Here is a 19,243-nt window from a genome sequence, read left to right as displayed (position 1 = left end):
TGTTTTCAGCCTCCAGCCCTAAGGGTTTGGCTGGCCAGTAACCGACTGTGAAGAAAGCCCCATCCCATCAGTAAGAATGACTGTTTGGTTTAACTGTTTGAACGCGTCCCCTATCTTCCCTCACCTGAAGGCACAGTTCTAAGACCCTCCTGCCTCCACCCCAATTTCTCAAACAGATTGTAAAAGCTTACATATGGATGCTGTGCTACATGTCAGATGCTCTTCTAAGATCTTTATGTGAATTAATTAACTTAATCCTCACAACAACTCTAAAAGAGTAGAAACTATTGTTGTCTTGAGGTTTCCCAGAAAGCAGAGACTGAGGTAAAGGCTTCCACGCTGCTAGGGAGTCCCCAGGGGCCTGAGGCAGAAAAGCCAGCCACTGCCTGGTTCAAGGACCAATACTGGCTCAGTCTCTGGGGCCCATCTTCCAAAAGGCTGTCTGATGACGACTATCTAGAATGCACAGCTCCCACCTCCCATTAGTCAAAGGTTTCCCCTGGGAGTTTTTTTAATACCCCTTTGTTTCCAGGTTGGACATGTGTGGATGCCACTTTGTGCCATGCGGGAGGTAAGAGGCAGGACACATGGTATAGGCATGAAGCTACAAGCTATCAGGCTGCACCTACATGAAGTGAGCAGGAGGTTACACAACTGGTCACTCCAGTGGTGGCTGAAATACACAGAGGAGAAGCTAGGAGAATCTGATGTGCTAACTTAAAAGTTTCTGATACAATTATTAATTCTCCTCTCTCTATGAAGAAACTTGGGCAAAGAAAAGTGAATTCAGGCAAGGTTTCAGAATAGACAAGAGCAAAACCAGGCAGTCTGGCTCCAGAATGTTCTCTCTTAACCACCATGCTCTCAGCCCCTACAGATGAACTGCAACTACCTAGAAGTCTGCCAGCTGCCTCGCTGCAGCTGCCACATTTGAGCTACAACAGATGTAAAGAATTAGTCGGGAAACCAGTCAGTGTAATAAAATAAGTATCACCGATAACGTTCACCATGCAATGAAAAGAAGATGCAGCAAGAGAGTGTTCCAAACAGTGCAAGTGGGAGAATCAGTTAGAAACTGCTGCTCAGCCACAAAGAAAGACATTTAATGAAAGCACCCCTGGGGAAAATGCATAAGAAATATGACTCATCAGAACAGAAATAAATGACATAGAGACTAACAAGACAGTAGAAAAGATCAATGAAATGGAGGGCTGGTTTTTTGAAAAGATAAACAGACAATCCTTTAGCTAGACTCACCAAGAAAAAGAACAAGAGGACTCAAATAAAATCAGAAATGAAAGAGACAAAAAAGAAGAAGGAGAAGGAGAAGAAGGAGGAAAAGGAGAAGAAAAATAAAAAAGGAATCTGGCTCTGGTAAGGGTTGGCAAAGAAGAAACTAAGTCGCGATCGTGTCCGTTAATACTTTCACTTTTATAATACCCCGAAATAAATGGGGGCAGCCATGAAGAAAGGAAAAGGCAGCGTCCTCCTCTTCATTCCTTCCTGAATTTGAGGGGGAACTCCAAGGGTTCAGAAAAGGAAGAAGTGCATCAGAAAACAGAAAAGTCATTGAAAAACTTAACCCAAACAAAAGTGGAACAAATTAAAACAAACAAGAGACCCAAATCAAAGGAGTGCTAAGACTGCTGAGCTTTAACAGCTTGAAGCCAAGCATTTCCCCTTTCAGAACGGGCGTTTCTTATGATGTGAAAGATTTAGTTCCTTGAATTCAGAAATTTTGATTTTTTTGTTTTTATGTTTTTAAGCAAAAAACTTAAACTGAACTTGTATCTTTCCTTCCCCTAACCCGGAAGGTTGGAAGGCCACAGGAGACAGAAATTCCTGGGTTGAAAGTAAGTAAAGGTCTGGCAGTTAGGCTAAATAAGGGTTGAGCTCTAATTTCTTCTTTTGCATTTCCATTAATTTAAAGTGCTAAGTTGCCTGTTTGCTCTAAAACATGTGGTTGTCCTCTTTGCAGTGTCCCTTTAAATAGATTTTCCTTCAGCTCTGCCAAAAATAGCTAGAGCAGGTCCTTTGAGAATCTCATTCTTAGTCTTAAAAAAAAAAAAAAAAAAAAAAAAAAAAAAACACTCTCCTCCCCACCCCATACACATAAACAGGCAATATCTCCCACTTCTAACCGGGTCCTCCAATCAGAAATAGTAAATCTTTTCAGGAGTAAAACAGAGCTGATCAAGGAAGTAATTCTCCCAACCCGTTTCTGCTTATTCACTGATGTAATCATCAAATATTGAGTCCCTCTTTTGGGATTAGCAGCTAGTCAGGCCCCAAGCTGAAAACCCAAATGCCTACAGGGTAGCCAGGCAGGTAGGGGGCATGAAAGAGTGGGCGAGGCACACAGGCCAAAGGGACTGTTTGGGGACCAGGCAGACTGAAGCAGGCATGCCCGGGGGGATAGGGTGTGGCCTCTACTCAGTTCCAGACAATTGTTAGCAAGGAGATCTGAATTTTTTCAAGTACAATTACCCCCATGACAAATGCTGGAAACCTGTCCAAATGTTAAAAACAGCAAAGTGGGGGACGACAATACCAAATAGAACACGTGTGGGCTGCTCTGGCTAGAGGCCCTTGTTTGCAACCTCTAGGTAAGAAACAAAGATAAAAGAAGACAGACTGCCTGTCCCCTGGGAGCTTATGACCCAGTAGGAGAGAGAAGATACACCCCTGGTAAAGGTGGAATGTGATCCACGCTAAACAAGAGGAGGAAGCACAGGCTGTGGGAGTTCGGGGAAGTGAGAGGGCACCTGAGGCAGAAAGGATTCTTGTAGGCAGAGGCTAAAGCATGAGGTCGACGCTGGCAGCAGAGGCTAGAGAGAGAGCATTCCAGACAGAGGAAAATGAGCTACAAAAGGCAAACAGAGGGAGCAGGGAAGAGAATGTTTGAGGAATGGTCACGAGACCATCATGCTTCTACCCAGCAAGTATCCATGAGTGCACTCCACGCAATAGGGATGCAGTGGCAGTCACAAGGAACGCGAGATGAGGCTGCAAAGTCTGACAGGGCCCAGTCCAGACCAGAGTTTTATCTTAAGAGCAGTGGGGAAGCTGCCTTTGACATTTTTTTTTGAAGCAGGGGAATCACATGTTGAGATCTGCAGTGTTCCAAGCTCCCCGGCTGCAGAGCATGCATTCTGCGGACTGGAAGGGAGCCAGAGGAAGCCGGGAGGAGGTGCTGAGAAGCAGCCTGGAAAAGAGACAATGACAACTTGGAGTAAGGGGATAGCGATGAAGACAGAGAGAAGTGGATGGATTCAGGAGATGGCTAGGGGTTAAAATCACCAGAATTATCAGTTCAGGGTAGGAGTCGGTGAGGCAGGAGCCAAATGGGACTCAAGAATGTGGTCAGTGTGGCTTCATGGCGGTGTGAGGCCACACCACCAGTGGCCCAGCAGCCAAGCAATTCTGTACCGGCAGCAGTGGGAGTCCAGTGGTTACTAGAGAGAAGAAAGGTTCAGGAGCCAGGGTGTATGGCTGAGGGAAGGCTGCCAGAGAAGCTCACAGGAGCTTTCCATCTTAGAAAGCCATCATCTCAAAGGTACTGTTTTCTTTTAAATGTGCTTTGTAAAATTCCACAGCTATTTTGTTTGGACTAGGCTTGATGGCAAGGAAATAACTAGCTCTCCTCGTGTGTTCAACAGCTCTTCACTAAGCTAAATCTTATCCTCTAGACTTGGGTTTAAGGAGGAAAGAATACTAGAGTATAGGTATAAGACAGATGTTACTGCCAAGTATCCATGCCAACTTCCTTTTATTTCGACTCTTTCTTAAGAACTTCAAGGAATGCTAGTTAACCGCCAGGGCCCATCCTCCTGGGCGCCAAAGCCTAGCAACGAGTTTCTTGATAACTACAGGTATTTTCACATGAACCCAATTCACTCTGCTTCTAGATCATTAAGAAAATATGAATACATCCTTCTTCATTTGCAAGAATACCTGGAAGTACTCAGACTCTAGTCACAGGAAGGAGAAAACAACCAAGCCCCTAGGTGCTCAACCCTTGATAACTAATGACAATGGAGTCTGCATATTTTGATAAAGTCTCACTTGTGTGGCAAGTATCTGCCCCACAATATTCCTTAATGATCCCTACAATGTACAGAAGTCACAACATGTAACACATTCAAATATACACTAGACAATTAGATAATGAAAAGAATAATAAGAAATCAGCCAGCAACAATGGGACTACAGTTGATTTTGCTTTTTGCATGTCTCTCTCACCCTCTACCCTCCAAATCCTGGAATTTTAGTGTATATATGCCCACACTGCAGATGTATTCATCTTCCCTCCCACATTGACCTTTGGTCCCATATGTCTTGATTGAATTAGCATGCCATGCAAAGATCGTTCAATAGACTGAATGTTCTCTGTGAAATGTTCTTTTCCTAAGCCTTGCAGTAGGCACTGTGAGCTACCTATTCACAGCTCTGCTTTTATACTGGTACCCATGCCTCCCACAAGTGGCCCAGGTAAATCCTGTTCAGTGTACAAAATCATGGTGGTCCCATTCCCCTTGCTGGCGATTGCTTCAAACCAATGAGATGTGACGGGAAGTCCATTGGGAAAACTTCAGGGAAAAGTATCATCATAGGTCTTAAAAGGAGACTCAAAGAAGAAATAATGCCTTTTCTGCCTCTGGACAACCACTAATGTGCAAGGATTTAACGCAACAGCTTATGACCCTGCGAGGAACTAGCCCATACTATAAGGCTGGCTGTGAGCCTTATGGAAATAACCTGAGCATTTCATGAACCGAGAAATTATCCGGCCCTCAGCACTGATCTTATGTAATGACACAATAGATTTCCTTCTTGTTTAAGCGATTTTGAATTGGATTTTCTGTTTTTTACAGCCCAAAGCATCCTAATGATACAGTATCTCTTTGGAGAAGCAAGAATTAGAGCTCTGTCTCTCCAACAATACCCTAGCAATAAAGGAACAGTAGCTTCAAAAAAGAAAAGAGGCTAAGATTTATTTCTCAATACGTTTTGGGAAAACCAGCTGTGAAAAGGTATTTTTAATAGTCACTCCTGATGTAAGGAGAGTCTTCTGAAATCCTCCCTCGCAGCATAAACACTGTAATAAAGTTACAATGACCCACTATGAATGGCATGTGTGGGGATATACAACATACTTGGAGTCATCAAAATATGTAAACATTAGGGAACTACCATGAAATTAGTCTTTATTACTCATCTACTTTTATTTCCTTCTACAATTATAAGATCGGGAAGTATTTTCTTCTCTACTCCCTCTTCTAGATGATGAAAAAACATAGAATCACATGATTGAAAGGAAACTCAGAAAACTGAGGCTCAAAGAGGTGGAATGATTTCCATAAGGCCCCACAGCTAGCTGGGGACCATTTTCTTTCCTAATAAAAATGCTTTATGTGTGGTTTTAAAAGAGTCATTTGCTGAACACTCAATGTAAAGCAAAGTTGAATTGTAAATATATGGTAAGTCAAAATCGTATGTTTTTCTTAGTAATTTAATTATGAAAATAAAATCTTTTTGAACTCACTGCTTTGAGCTTCTTCTTTCTATTTCTAATACCTTCCGAAATCCCAATCCATTCCTTTCAATACCATTTCTCTCTCCTAGAAAATCCCTGCATATGGCCCATTCAAAACAGACTGTTTGTATCATAATGGCCTGGGAAATAAACCAGAAATGCAGATTCCCAGGCAGTCTGGTTTGGTACCCCGGGGGTGGGGCCCAGCCACCAGCCATGTCACCGTAGATAAGCACGCAGGTGAGCCTAACTGTGCTTTGATGCTCATGACTCCAGACTGTATACTAGATCCTAGGACCCAAAGAGAAAACATCTAATTATCATAGTAGATTTGAGCTGGCACAACAAAAATATGTGCATAGTTGCCTATAATTTTCATGTTCCCTCTGAGGTCTGAAATAAACCCAAGAGCTCTGTGATTTGGATGTACCCTGGTAATCATATTTGCTTGGAGGTTTGAAGTTTTTATCCTTTCCCCTTAAGACGTTCCTTCCCTCTGAATGCATTTCTACTTGGGATTAAATCGAAAATGTCTTAACTTTCCCTCCACAGCTAAAGGAAATCAATTTTGGAAAGTGTTTCAAAAGAGTACTTTAAAAAATACACAATACAAAATGTTGTCCCTTTGAACCAGACGCCTGTGATGAACAGGGCAAACACAGTAGGTAATGAGAGAAGTAAACACTGGGTTTTCCAGCAGAACCAGCCCTGAAACCAAAACTTCGGAAGGAAGCTGACCATTAAGTAAATGGACCAGAGGACAATAGCTCAGGCGTATCCTAGGTTAAGTCTGAACCTGAGAAAACTGGAATGAAACAGACAAACCCCTTGTCCCAAGTTAACTTTCCCTTACTGCTTGATTTTAAAATAGGACAGTGCTGTAAACGAGAATATAGAGTTTAAGTGGAATCTTAGAACTCCTCTGGGTGCCAAAGAATTTTTTTCAGACCTAAATAAATGCTCCTTACTGATCCAGCAGTGCTCATTTATACCCATCTCCTCTGAGACATTTCAAATCTAGAGGCTCCAGAGACCAAGAAGACAGCATGCTGAGAACTTGAGTCTGTGTGTTCTAACATTGCCTCTGACAGTCTCAGATTACAGGCATGAGAGTGTGTCTATATGTAGATTTCTTAATGGTTAAATGAACAAGGAAATGTCATGTAACCTCACAGAACCAAAGAAAATCAATGATGTTAAGTATCAAAGACAACGTATAATGCTCCAGAAATGATATAAAATACCTCTAGCCACAAAATTGGTTTAAATTCCTTGGAAGGCAAAAAGTCAAGTTCATGACTATAACTTGCATATTCCAGTTGCATATTCCTTGGGTTAGGGATAAAGATGGACTGAACTTAATGGGGTTGGGAGAGCAGAGAGTGGAACAAGAAAGAGAAAGTGAACCATCCACCAGGAGATGAACAGGCTCAGCTGTTCCAGATCTACCTTAAGGGTTTTGGTTTTTCTCTTTTAATCTTTTTTCTTTAAAGATTCCTAACAATCCTCAGGGCATTAAAAAAAATGGGAAAATTCAGCACTGGCTCTGCTGGATCCCCATTTACTCTCCATCCCTCTCAGTGCAATTAAGTTCTCATCACACTGAGCAGCTTGAGGAGCCCGACTGCTTTCAGCTGGTCCCTAACCTTCTCGTCTAGCTGCTCCCAGCAGGCGTGGAGGCCTCCTTACCATCCAGTGGCCATAAAGCACTCATGAGCCTCCCTACCAGTGATGGCGGGGTACATGTGTGTGTGTACCTGGAACTTCCTCTGTTTGGGGCAGGCCCTGCAAGGGTGCAAAAGTTTGCAACTAAGATCTAAACCAGCTTTTCCGTTTAACAAACGCCTGACTGGGTTGTATGGAACAGGCAGCAAACCGTCATCTGAGCATCTGGAGTTACTTTTTAAAGCTCAGTTCCCATTATTTTAAACACATTTCAGCAGGATTCTTTGACATTTTGGGGGCATTCTCCTTGCAAACTTGCATGTTCCCTGCTATGCTTTAATTTTTCTGAACATTCATGAATGGGGTTTCCGGACCCATTTCTACTGTGGGGGGCAGCGTCAATTCTCAAACAATTCTCAGGACACCAGCAGGGTATACGTGAATTCAACTCAATTCTGACACTATCTCCCTGAAGATCGCTTCAGATTCCACAGGTTAAGGGTCTGGTCCTACAAGACTGCCCCCCAATACACACACACACACACACACACACAGATGCAAGCGCAGATTACCTGCGCTTCTGACCGACTGGCCACAGAGTAGATGCCAATGATTCCCTCCAATGTGGAATGCCAATCCCAAATCCAGGTTGTCACCTGTACTTCTGACTTACTAGCTATGTATCAGAAGTTCCCACAGTACCTTCCTTGGATTCTATTAATTTGCTAGAATGCTCACAGAACTCAAGAGAAAAAGGTTATTTATTAGATCACTGTGATATAGTAAAAGGATATAACTCAAAACAGCCAGATGAAAGACATACACAGGGCCAGGTGTGTGGGAAGGGGTAAAGAGTTTGCATGCCCTCTACACGGTGGCCACTCTGCCAGCATCTCCATGTGTTCACCAACCCGGAAGCTCCCCAAACCCCACGTTCTTTGGTTTTTATGGAGGCTTCGTTACATAGTCATGATTAAATCCTTGGCCATTAGCAATTGATTCAACCGCCAGCCTCCAGGTAATCAGGATGCTCTGATTACCTCAGAGGGCAAGCGGGCATTTGTCAAATACAATTCCTTTATCTTCTATACTTCTTCAAAGGCTTTATTACATGTAACTTTAAAAATCAGTGACATTGTAGATAAAGAGGAGCCTACTATCCATATTTGACAGGTGAAGAAACTAAGGAATTGAGAGGTCAATGGCTTGTCCAGGGCTGGTAAAGGGGCTTGTTAAGAACAGTTAACTCTAAAATCCAGGCCTCTTTACGACAAATCCAAGGTCTGTAAACCCATAACATACTCCTGTTTGCCCTTGACCGTCACCAGAACACAGGACTCCTGAAAACTCTGCCTGGTGACCTGGTAGCAGGGAGGTCACCTGCCTAGGCTCCTGCTTACCGCTCATCACCACAAGAGCAACCGCCTCTCCACGCCCGAAAACTCGGCCTAGCGGCCTGGTCACACAGCCACTTCCCCAGCCTACTTTGCAAAGACCATCTGGCATGTGCTGCTGCTAGCCACTGCAGTTAACATTTCACACAGTTCTTTCCTCAGCCTCCAGCATACCTGATGCAATAGGGCAATCGACACAAACGTAAGCAGAACTGAGACCAGTTTTAGTGCTAAGATAAGAACTTTCTAGGAGGTGAGAAAAGGGCCAGCAATCAGCCTTAAACCTACTTTGCCAAGTGGTTCATGAGCAGCTGTAACATCTGCCTATTTTTCTCTGGGAGCCGATGAACAAGGCTGTGGATTTCAGAGACCCGAGACTCCTGGTTCTCCAGCTCTGCAAAGGTAGGAGGGAAGTAATATTTGATCAGTGTCACAGCTAAATCAGTTTACAAGACAAAAATAAAAAAAAACCAAAGGTTGGGCACTAACAGACTGAGGATTTCTCAAAGGTTTAACATCCTGTTCTGTGTACTCATCACTAGAATGACTAGATCTTGAAGTGCTTTCTGTAACAGAGTTCATTAAAAAAAAAGAAAAATGGCCGTCAAAAAATTCCAGCCAAAATGATGACGTGGTGAAACGGAGCCAGTGAACTGCACGCTCAAAGCAGGAACAAATTTGGGAGCAGCTGGCTCCCTAGAGTGAGGGCTTCATTTCAAGGAAAGAAGGAACTTGATGCACTCACCAAGTTATAAACAAATTGTACATGAACAACATTGCAAGGGTCTCAAATGTCAAAACAACGCCTCAGGGCAACATCAAAGAAATCAAAGGAAATGTCCAGTTATTCTCAAACCACGTGTGATAGCCAGCCTGGTGCAGAAGAAAGGAATGGCACATCGAATATGTACATCTTTCTGCGAACCTGTCACCTACGTCATGGCCTGTCACATTCGCTTGGTTGAACTTGGGTAAGTGACTGCGTTTGTCTAGGCAATAGAATGATGGTGCTCACTACACCTATTTATAGGACTGATGTGGGGTTTACTTAGAGCACGGTTGCTATGGGTTTGGAAATTCTCTGAGAAAAAAATCAAATAAACACTATCTTCACTCCTAGCTTGCTTTCATGTCTTTCTACTCCCTGTTTTAAGGGGACAACTACGAGCAGACAAGGCCATCAGAACATTAGTCGCTACTAACTTAGACCAGTAGTGGTTACCAGGGTAAACAAACTCTGCCGGCTTCAAGGATGCAGGAAGAGCCACAGGCTACTGGCATCGCAGCACTGTGGGGTTTCACACCAGATTTGAAGCTGAGAGAATATCTCACTGCCCTTACAGGAGGCCTGCCCCCCGGAGACAGATTCCGGTATACGTAGGGTCGCTTGCACCTAATCCTTCTGTATTTTAATACCAGTAATATGATGCTAGGGACCTGGATGATACAGCTTAAGAACGATCAGAAGCTGTAAAAGGAAGCCATGAGGGAAAGCAGACTGGGAAGTTATATAAATGGTGTTGCACTGAGGAAAACACTTCCAGTGCTCAGTTTAGGTAACGTGAAAAGTTTGATTCATTCTGCAAAATGCTATTCAAGGCTGGGAAAAACCCAAGGAGTTAGAACTCCAATAGCCAAAATTAGAAAGGCAAACTTGCTTTTCTCTCCTCTCCCCACCCCCACAAACACACTTCTGAAGTTTCTCTCCTCTATAGTAAATTCGACCTGGTAGCAACAAGGCCCTTAGTAGCAATCCTGACGTGGTTTCGTTTTGATTCTGTGTCGGTCTCATGAGCGTGTATGTGGGTAGTTAACATGGGGAATACGAAGGGTTGGATAATATTTATTTTGGGATACTGACTGTTCTTTGAAATAGAAAAAAATCTATTCCATCCTCCTCAAAACTGTGACAAAAAGAAAACTTACTTGCTGCTTTGATGAAACTTCTTTGAAACTGGTACATCATGAGTGGTCCCGGAAGCATTCTGGAATAAAAGGATGTACACTAGTCAGCTTAATAAAAACAATCATATTCTCTCAAAATAGCAGCCTAGAGACTGCCAAACTGTATTACATTTCTCAAAGACAAAGATCACAGGGAAACAATGCAACTCAGCTTAGACCAACTTAGTTTCCCTTTTCAAGGTTCCGAGATTTCCGCTGAAATTTTCATTCTCCTTTTTAAGGGAATGGATACAACTATGTTTCGTAGTCACAACTGGAAAAGTACTAATGCAAAAGTCTAGCACAAACCAAGAGATTTCATTTTCAGTCAGTGACTCACTCATCAACAAGAGCATTTTAAGATATGTCTGAATAACAGGCAATTAACTAAACATTTGCAAATATCTGCAGGCGCTCTTGTCTCCCCAGCACCTTGTTATTAGAATCAGTTCATCTGTAAGTGTTAGGAGAGACTTTTGCAGGTGTTTTTGTGGCGAATTCATTATGGAGTGCTGCTCAAGAATGCCAAAGGGCTAGAACCCCTAACATCAGGCAGGACACAATCAAATTTTACCTGCTATTTTTAAAAATCATGTTTTAAAAACAAACTCATAGACACAGACAACAGAAGGGTGGTTGGTTACTAGAGGCGAAGGGGGCTGAGAGGAGGCTGAAGATGGTAAAGGGGGTTAAATATATGGTGACGGAGGGAGACTAGACTTTGCTGGTGAGCACACAATGCAATATATAGACGATATATTACAGAATCATACACTTGAAACTTATATAATGTTATTAACCTAGGTTACCCCAATACATTTAATGAAACATGTTTTATACTTATTGTTTATTAGTAAATCAATATCAACATGTAAAAGGAAGTGCTAAATGCAAACCTCTACAATACAGCTTTCTGTAAACTACAATGGTAATATTTGGGGTACAAATATTTAATGCGTATGTTAAACTATAAACATATCAGAGGTTTTTCTGATAGTCCAGATAATAAACTTCTCAACAGACTATTTTTCTTGGCTCAGGTTTTACTCTATTCTCATCAGAGCTCTTAAGTCAACTCTTAGCCATCACTTACATCTTATTCTTGACTTTAAGATCCTTCCTTCAATCCCCCCAATAGCCAATAAACCAGCATCACCTATTCCTTTTCTGTGGCTTTCCTCCTTTGCTTTTGAGTCAAGGGTATCTTCACAAAAACCTGTACAAGTGCTTACGCCATTCATGATGATAGTTCTCCTCTTTAAGGCTGGGTCCCCTACCTTCCTGTGTAAGAACCACAGCGAAAAACTGTAATATTCCTACCCTCCAAGTCTAGCATAAATTTCAATCTACTCATGAAACTGAGATAGGGGCGCTAGTCAATCAGCACTCCCTTAATAACAGATAGAGGGGTCGGGAGGTAACAGATATAACATTGCCTGTATCATTACAAGAAAATAGTCTCTTCTCCATAAAGTGATCTCTTCCATTCTAAGCAGAAGGAGTAAAAAAGGAGTCCCATTAAGTTCTCATTTTTAAGGACCAATGTGAGCAATCCCCTCTATTCACAAAATACATAGGGTATGTAATCGTGCATTTGCATCAGAAGGGGATATGTGATCCCTTGTTTTCTTAATCGAGTATTCAGGAATTTCAAACTACCATAGTTTAGGTTTTGTGAAAGGCGAGTTGTCACAGTAGCTTCTTATAAAGCAGAAAGCTTCCTGAATCACTCATGGCACCATGGCAGCCCATCAACTATAGATGATTTACAATCAGATTGACCAGCTGAGCTAACTGCACCCACACATAAGCTGTTTTCACATCTCAAACACCCACCCCACAGCTCTCTGGAGGCTGAAAATAAAACTGCTTTCTTCCTGATTGCCTGATAACAAGCTGGCACTCTGCAAATGGAAAGTCCCTACCTTAGGTAGGTCTTCAGAGCACTAGTGATGGTTTTGATCTCCCATTCCGCACAGATATCCACTTCTGTTTCAGAAGCTGTTTTGGGGTCTAAAACGGAGAAAAGGAAACGTGTAAAGCAGAGCAGAAGATACAGCTAAAAAACAAGCATACATAATAAATGCATTCAGCCTCACTACTAACCAAAGAAATCCAAATTAAAACAAAAATGACACCTATTTTTTGCCTATTAAATGAGGAAAGTGTTTTAAAATCCAAATACCTATTGCTGGCAAGAATGCAGTGAAACTGATCCTCTCATAATCTGCTGGAGGCAGCAGAGATCAATGCAGCAGTTTTAAAAGGATGTATCAAGCAGTATGTATCAAGAGTCATAAAAATGTTTATACCCTTTGAACTGGTAATCCCACTTCGTACAATCTTTCTTCAGGAAATAAGATAGGAAATGAGAAAAGTTACATACCCCCAAAATGTTTAACACACACTATTCTTTATAACAGTAGAAAAAAATTTTTAAGAGAGTCAATCTAAATGTCCAATAATAGAAGAATGATTAAGTTAATTGTGGTATGTCTACTTGATGGGGTATGATGTCGTTTTCACATGAGAATGATGGCTATCTAATAATAGGGAAAATACCCACATTTTCATGTAATAATAAAATCATGGAGCAAAGAAAAAGAAAGATCAAGATTTAAAAGTTTATGAGAAACTCATATGAAGAAAAGCTGAAAGGAAGTACTCTAAAATTAAAATAGTGGTTGGCTTAGAGTGATAGTACTATGTTTTCCATGTTTTCTAAACTGTGACTTGATTCCATTACCTTTATATAGATTTTTAAATTGCCTTAAGCCAAGAAGCGCGATGAGAACCACCATGATTGTATCAGCTCCTGATCACTTCTTCTTTTATTTCTTCTTGCGTGGACTTTTAAACAAATGTGTGTATTTTAAATAGGTGTGTATTATTTTTAAAAAGACAGATAATTCTTGTATTCTTCCTGAGCTGCACGCAGGTGTGAATAAGAAGCGGAGGTTGGGGACTATGACATAACGGGCTTCACAAACCAGCAGACCCCCATCTTACCGCCAGCAAGGCAATTGGAAGTGGAGTCTTTCAGTGGATTGAAGGGAGAATCCAGCTTCTACAAACTAAAGACTAGTGATTTGCCCCCCTTTTCTTTCTGCACAGCGCCGCATTTTCAGTTAGGCAGCTGCCCTTTTTTCACACCTACTCCAAATGCTCAACTGAGGCTCTGCCCTTCCACTTGTGGGGAATGAGATTCAAGACAGACCAATCACGCACAGCATCTCCCTGGACCCTGTGACTGGTTCAAGGATGGCCCAAGACCAAAGCCAGCTGGGTCAGAGTGAACGTCATGACTTTTCTAGGAGATAAGAGGAAAGGATACTTGCTGTTTCCTGCTGGGCTTGCACCTGGAAGCTTTTGTAACTACTCGAGGTGCCACCACAGAGAGCCTCAGAATAAGTCCGACAACAAAGCCAGAGACGAAAGCAGCAGAAAAAGTGGGTCTTGATGACATGATTTGAGCCCTTGTATGTCGGCATGCCTTTTTAATTATGTGAGCCAATAAATGCCCCTTTTCCTTAAGCCAGTTGAGGTCAGGTTTTCTGTTTTGTATAATCCAAAGAGATCTAAATGACACAGCAGATAAACAGAGACAGCCACTGTCTCTTTCTAAACAGTCTCTAAGAGTTCCTCCTGCAGGGCCAACAACCTTCCAGCTGGAAAGGGGAATGAGTCACAGGTGGGCATGATACATTTTCTGTATACTGGGAAAGAACCCACTTTCATTCCAGTAAGAGAAGGCCAAATAGTCATGAGTGGCTTAAAGATTTAGGCTCTAATCCCCAGGTGAGGGCCCAAATCCAGCTGGTCCGTACTGCTCTCGGTAGGTTCCCCTGACATCTATTGGGAGATCAGAGAGGAAAGCCCCAGCTCATAAAATGTTTGGCTCCTAACGGGAGCACCTCTATGTATGCGCAGGTGACTCTGGGCAATAATGTCACATGAAACAAACAAGGAAGAACCTAAAGAACATGATTTCATTTCTAGGTCCACAGAATGGTAAACTCCATAGCAAATTTCTGAAAAGTGAACAAAGTGTGATTTTTCCAAATATCCAAAACCTCTGCAGCTTGAATTCTTTTCTTGCTTTGTTATCTCACACTCCTCTTAATGGTTTCTTCCTGCGGAAGTATAAGTACCAAAAAACTTTACTTGGCCTCGCTATGACCAAGACACATGGAGAGCTGCCATACTGCATGGCTCCTGGATGCAAGACAAATGTTACTGTACATTTTTCTGAACAAACCAACTTCTGCCCAAGAAGAGTGAACATGACACTAAACAAGCAGCAGTTGGCAGGTCTGGGAGTTGTGAACTGTTCCATGAACCACATTTAGCAAACTAATGATTAGCTTCCACTTACTCAGGCTCTCTAACCATAGGAATATTGTACAACATTACAGAGAAGAGAGTCAGTTACAGCCAGGCTAAAAGGCTTTTTATAGCAGTGATGAAGCAAGGCTCATAACTTGAGCATGTCCATTTAATATCCAAACTAAATTGAAGACAGCCTACCAAACTGCCCCATTTTCAGAAAGTGCTGCCGGTGTCCACACCTCCCTACCGATGCTCCCCTCCCTCACTAACAGAATCTTCCTGGTAGTGTCTGAACAAGATGCAGAGACGTGATGCAAACTTTTCTTCAGAGCTCAGTCCTTTTCTCCCCATCATGTCACCTGACCATTGCAGTGCTTAGTAAAATTGACTGAAGTTAGAGGAGCAGTCCAACAAACAAAAAGGCCTCATGTGGGTAAAGCTAAATGAGTGGCTGTCTTCCTCAACCTACTCCCATATGAATCTGGAAACACAGGAGACAAACCAGAAGCAGTGGTTACAAGGGGAGGAGCTCTTAGCATTGTCACAATGGATTGGTCCCAAAATTCATCTAGTCCATTGCTGTTGTTGACAAAAACACTAAGGACCTTGCGGAGGAAAGGATGAGGAAAGTCTCCTATGAACTGCTAAATTTCCTAATAATATTATAATAATGTATGCAAATTAAAAATGTTTTTTTCCTTAACTGAGGAGGTAATACATGCACATGGTAAAAACATATTCCAGCAAAACAAACAGATCTACATTAAAAGGCAAGCCTTTCCTATGCTAGAGGCAACTGCTAATATCAGTTTCGTGTGTGTATGCTCTCTCTCATAGCACAAGCATAAACAAGTAAAATATGAATACATACAGCTTTGTAAAAACCGTATTGTACAAAAAGAAGCACGCTACATATGTCATTCTGTACATTGCTATTTTCATTTAACAATATCTTCAGAAATTGTTCCATCTCAGCACACAAATATATCTACTTCACAGGGCTTTACTGCACCATAGCTAAATGTCCCATTCATGGAAACTAAGGTCGTTTCCTGGTTTTGCTATAATAAACAATAATATTTTTACACGTCTTACCTGTAGGAAAAAAAAATCCCAAAAGAATCCCAAAAGAATTTTGGGGTCAAAAAGTATGTACATTTTTTATTTTGAAATATATTGCTTAACTCCTGTATCATTATATTTAAGTATGAGAGTCATCCTTTCCCCAAACCTTTGACATTATATAATCTAACACTTTGATTTTAGCCAATCTGATAGGTTTAAAAAAAGGTTATCCGACTGTTTTGTGTTTTTTAATGAGGAGGATCATGTCTTGTGTTTAAAGTCAAGGTTACTGAGGTATATTCACCCTTTTTTAAGTGTACAGCTCCATGATTATGGACAAATGTAAATAATCATGTAACCATCACCGTAATCAAGATACAAGTCATTTCCATCACCTCCAAAATTAGTCTGTGCCCCTTTATAGTCAATCCCCTCCCTCCACCCCCAGTCCCCAGCAACCACTTTTATATACACATACATAGTACTTTGGAAATCTGTTCAAGTTGTTGTATGACCAGTAGTTCAATCCTTTTATTACTGAGTAGTCTTCAATTTTATGGGTATGCCACAATTTGTTTATCAATGCACTAGCTGATGGGCATTTAGATTGTTTCCAATTTTGGACTGTTATGAATAAAGCTGCTATAAAATATCCAAATACAGGTCTTTATATGGACGACATTTTCATCTCTTGGGTGAACATCTACCAGTGGAACTGGGAAAATATGTTAAGAGTGGATCATACAGTGAGTATGTTTACCAGAGACTGCCAAATTGCTCTCCAAAACAGTTGGGCTGTTTTGCATTCCCACTAAGCAATGTGAGGGCTGCTTCACATCTTCATCAACACACGATATGGTGTTGAATTTTGAAATTTTAGCTATTTAGTAGGCATGCAGAAATAACTCGCTTTTTAAATTTGCTTTTCCTTAATGACTAATAATGTTGGCCATCTCTTCATGTGCTTTTTGGCCATTTGCACATTTTTTTTGGTGAACTGTTTGCTCAAATCTTTTGTCCATTTTAAAAACTGGGTTGTTGTGCTCTTATTACTGAGTTGCAAGAGTTGTTTTTAATATATTCTGGATACAAATAATGTATCAGACATAGTTTCCCAATATTTTCTCCTGATCTGTAGTTTATCTTTTCTTTTTTTCTTAAAATCTTTTAAGGAGCATAAGTTTTTTATTTGGAATAAGTTCAGTTTATCAATTATTCCAATGGTTCCTGCTTTTGTGTTTCCTCTAAGAAATCTTTTTAAAACCAAAGTCACAAAGATTTTCTCCTATGTTTTCTTCTAGAAGTTTTATAGTTTTAGCTCTTAGGGTTAGGAATATGATCCATTTCTAGTCAATTTTTGTATATAGTTTAAAGGTTGAATTCATTTTTTTCCCATATGGATCCAATTGTACTTGAACCACTGGTTGAAATGACTGTCTTTTCCCCATTGTACTTGACACCTTTACCAAATATCAATTGACCAAATGTGTGTGGGTCCTATTTCTGGTTCCTCTTGTCTGTTCCATTGATCTATGTCACTCCTTAGGAAATACCATATGGTCTTGCTTTCCTGAATTTACATGGCTGTATTTTATTTTCTGTCTTTTTCTAGGATCTCCTGAGCCTTTCACATTCTCCATCTCCACTACATCTTTGAAGAAGTTTATATAAGTATACTATCCTCTATGTAAACTAGACTTCTTTTCATTTATCCTACAGGTAATTCTTTCAAGACTAGATTTAATACTTAGCAACGTGAGAAGCAAATTTGTTTACTCTAGCAAATTATTTTCTCGTTATAAAAGTCGTACATCTTAAAAACTTTAATCATTTCCTATATCTAGTGTCCAAGAATCCAAAGTACCTACAGCCACTTCTGTTCTGAGACCCAAAACCTCTGTCTCAAGTCCCTGTCTTAGGAGAACCCGCTTGAAACCTCCCCAAGCAGAGGTGACGGTAGGAGGAGCAGAGATAAGTCTCCATCTGAGGTCTCCATCCCCTGGGAGCTGAGGATTGTCGTTGGTAGTGAATTTACTAGCTCCCAGAAGGGTCAATCCCCATCCAAACAATCTGCTATCTTCCCGTCCTGGTCATCATTTGTCTGCTTCCCTGTACAGGTGGGTAAAATCGGAAGTTCACTCTTTGCACGGCGCTGCTGCTTCTGGAAGGCTACAGTCTTCAAACTCGGGGGCTGTTCCCACTCATTACAAGGCAAGCCTTCGAGTCTCAGCAGTTGTTATGAAGACTGTCTAGTACTTTAGGATTTCTTCTAAAAGAAGTCCTTACGTGCTTTTGTTTATGCCACTCTGTGAAAGGGTGTGGGAGTAAAGGGCACAGAAAAAAGGACTGCGGACATTCGAGGTCCCAGAGTTGTAAGGAGGGATAACTCCTGGCTAACTCAGAGATCAGTGGATGAGGCCTGCTACTGCAATTTAGTGCTTTAAAGCACTGCAATTTAATACCTTCCATGTGTTCTCTGTAGCACCACCCTGGGTTTAAATATTAATTTAAAAAAAAGGGGAAAAGTTACAGAATAAAATGAGAAAAATATAACAACACCGAATTTGCTATCAAGGTGAAATACTTTTAAGTTGGTACAAAAGTAATTGCGGTTTTCGCAATTATTTTTTAACCTTTTAAACCACAATTACTTTTGCACCAACCTAATAATAGACATACAAAAAAAGGGACACAAGGTTTCAACAGCACAGAAAGTTAGGCTCACAGTCAATATTCTGCCTGTCACCAGAGGAATATCTACCAGGCAAAGCTCAAGTGCAGGACTGAGGAAAACCCATTTGAGAGAACAATGAGCTAGACCATGGCCCAACGCACAGCTGAAAGTACAGCCCAGGCCACTCCAGGGAGAGATGCCACGCTGCATAGCCCCCACCCTACCCCAGCAGGGGAGCTGCTTCCTGGAGTGGACAGAATTATCCTGAGATTACAGTCCAGGCAGTGAAATTAGACTGGGGACAGAAGGGGAGGGATGTCCTTTTATATCAAGAGGAAATGAATTTCAGAAGGGGGAAAGTCCTAGAATAAACATGAGAATGACAAGGGAAGAACTTCAGAACACTTCAGATTAGCCAGGAATAAGCTCCACTTCTCCCAGAACCGTGACCAAGTAACAGAACCAGGAGAAATCTATTCAGGTGTGTAAGTCTACACTAAACGAAAAGATTTAAGAATGCCAGAAAGGTGGACGGATTCATATATCTCTCAATGTCATATGAGAGGATACTTCTCACAGCATTCAGGAAAATGGTAGCAAAACACGGACAGTCTGTCCACTGTGAATTAACTGTTA

The 19,243-nt window shown here is 41.4% G+C and overlaps 1 protein-coding gene across 7 annotated transcripts in view; it reads right to left on the bottom strand.

The window, feature by feature from the left end:
- Positions 1–19,243, bottom strand: part of ARHGAP26 (Rho GTPase activating protein 26) — a 399,917-nt gene that overhangs the window by 140,724 nt on the left and 239,950 nt on the right. For all 7 annotated transcript variants that reach the window (XM_033095952.1, XM_033095957.1, XM_033095958.1 and 4 more), the window contains 3 exons: positions 12,465–12,552; positions 10,522–10,580; positions 8,884–8,989 (listed from right to left, as the gene is read on the bottom strand). In XM_033095952.1, coding sequence (XP_032951843.1) covers positions 8,884–8,989; positions 10,522–10,580; positions 12,465–12,552 — 253 coding nt within the window. The remainder of the gene's footprint in view (positions 1–8,883; positions 8,990–10,521; positions 10,581–12,464; positions 12,553–19,243) is intronic.

Source organism: Rhinolophus ferrumequinum, chromosome 24 (assembly GCF_004115265.2).
Source record: "Rhinolophus ferrumequinum isolate MPI-CBG mRhiFer1 chromosome 24, mRhiFer1_v1.p, whole genome shotgun sequence".
NCBI lineage: Eukaryota > Metazoa > Chordata > Mammalia > Chiroptera > Rhinolophidae > Rhinolophus > Rhinolophus ferrumequinum.
The sequence above is the reverse complement of the archived record's forward strand: the minus strand, read 5'-3'. Positions and strand labels throughout refer to the sequence as shown.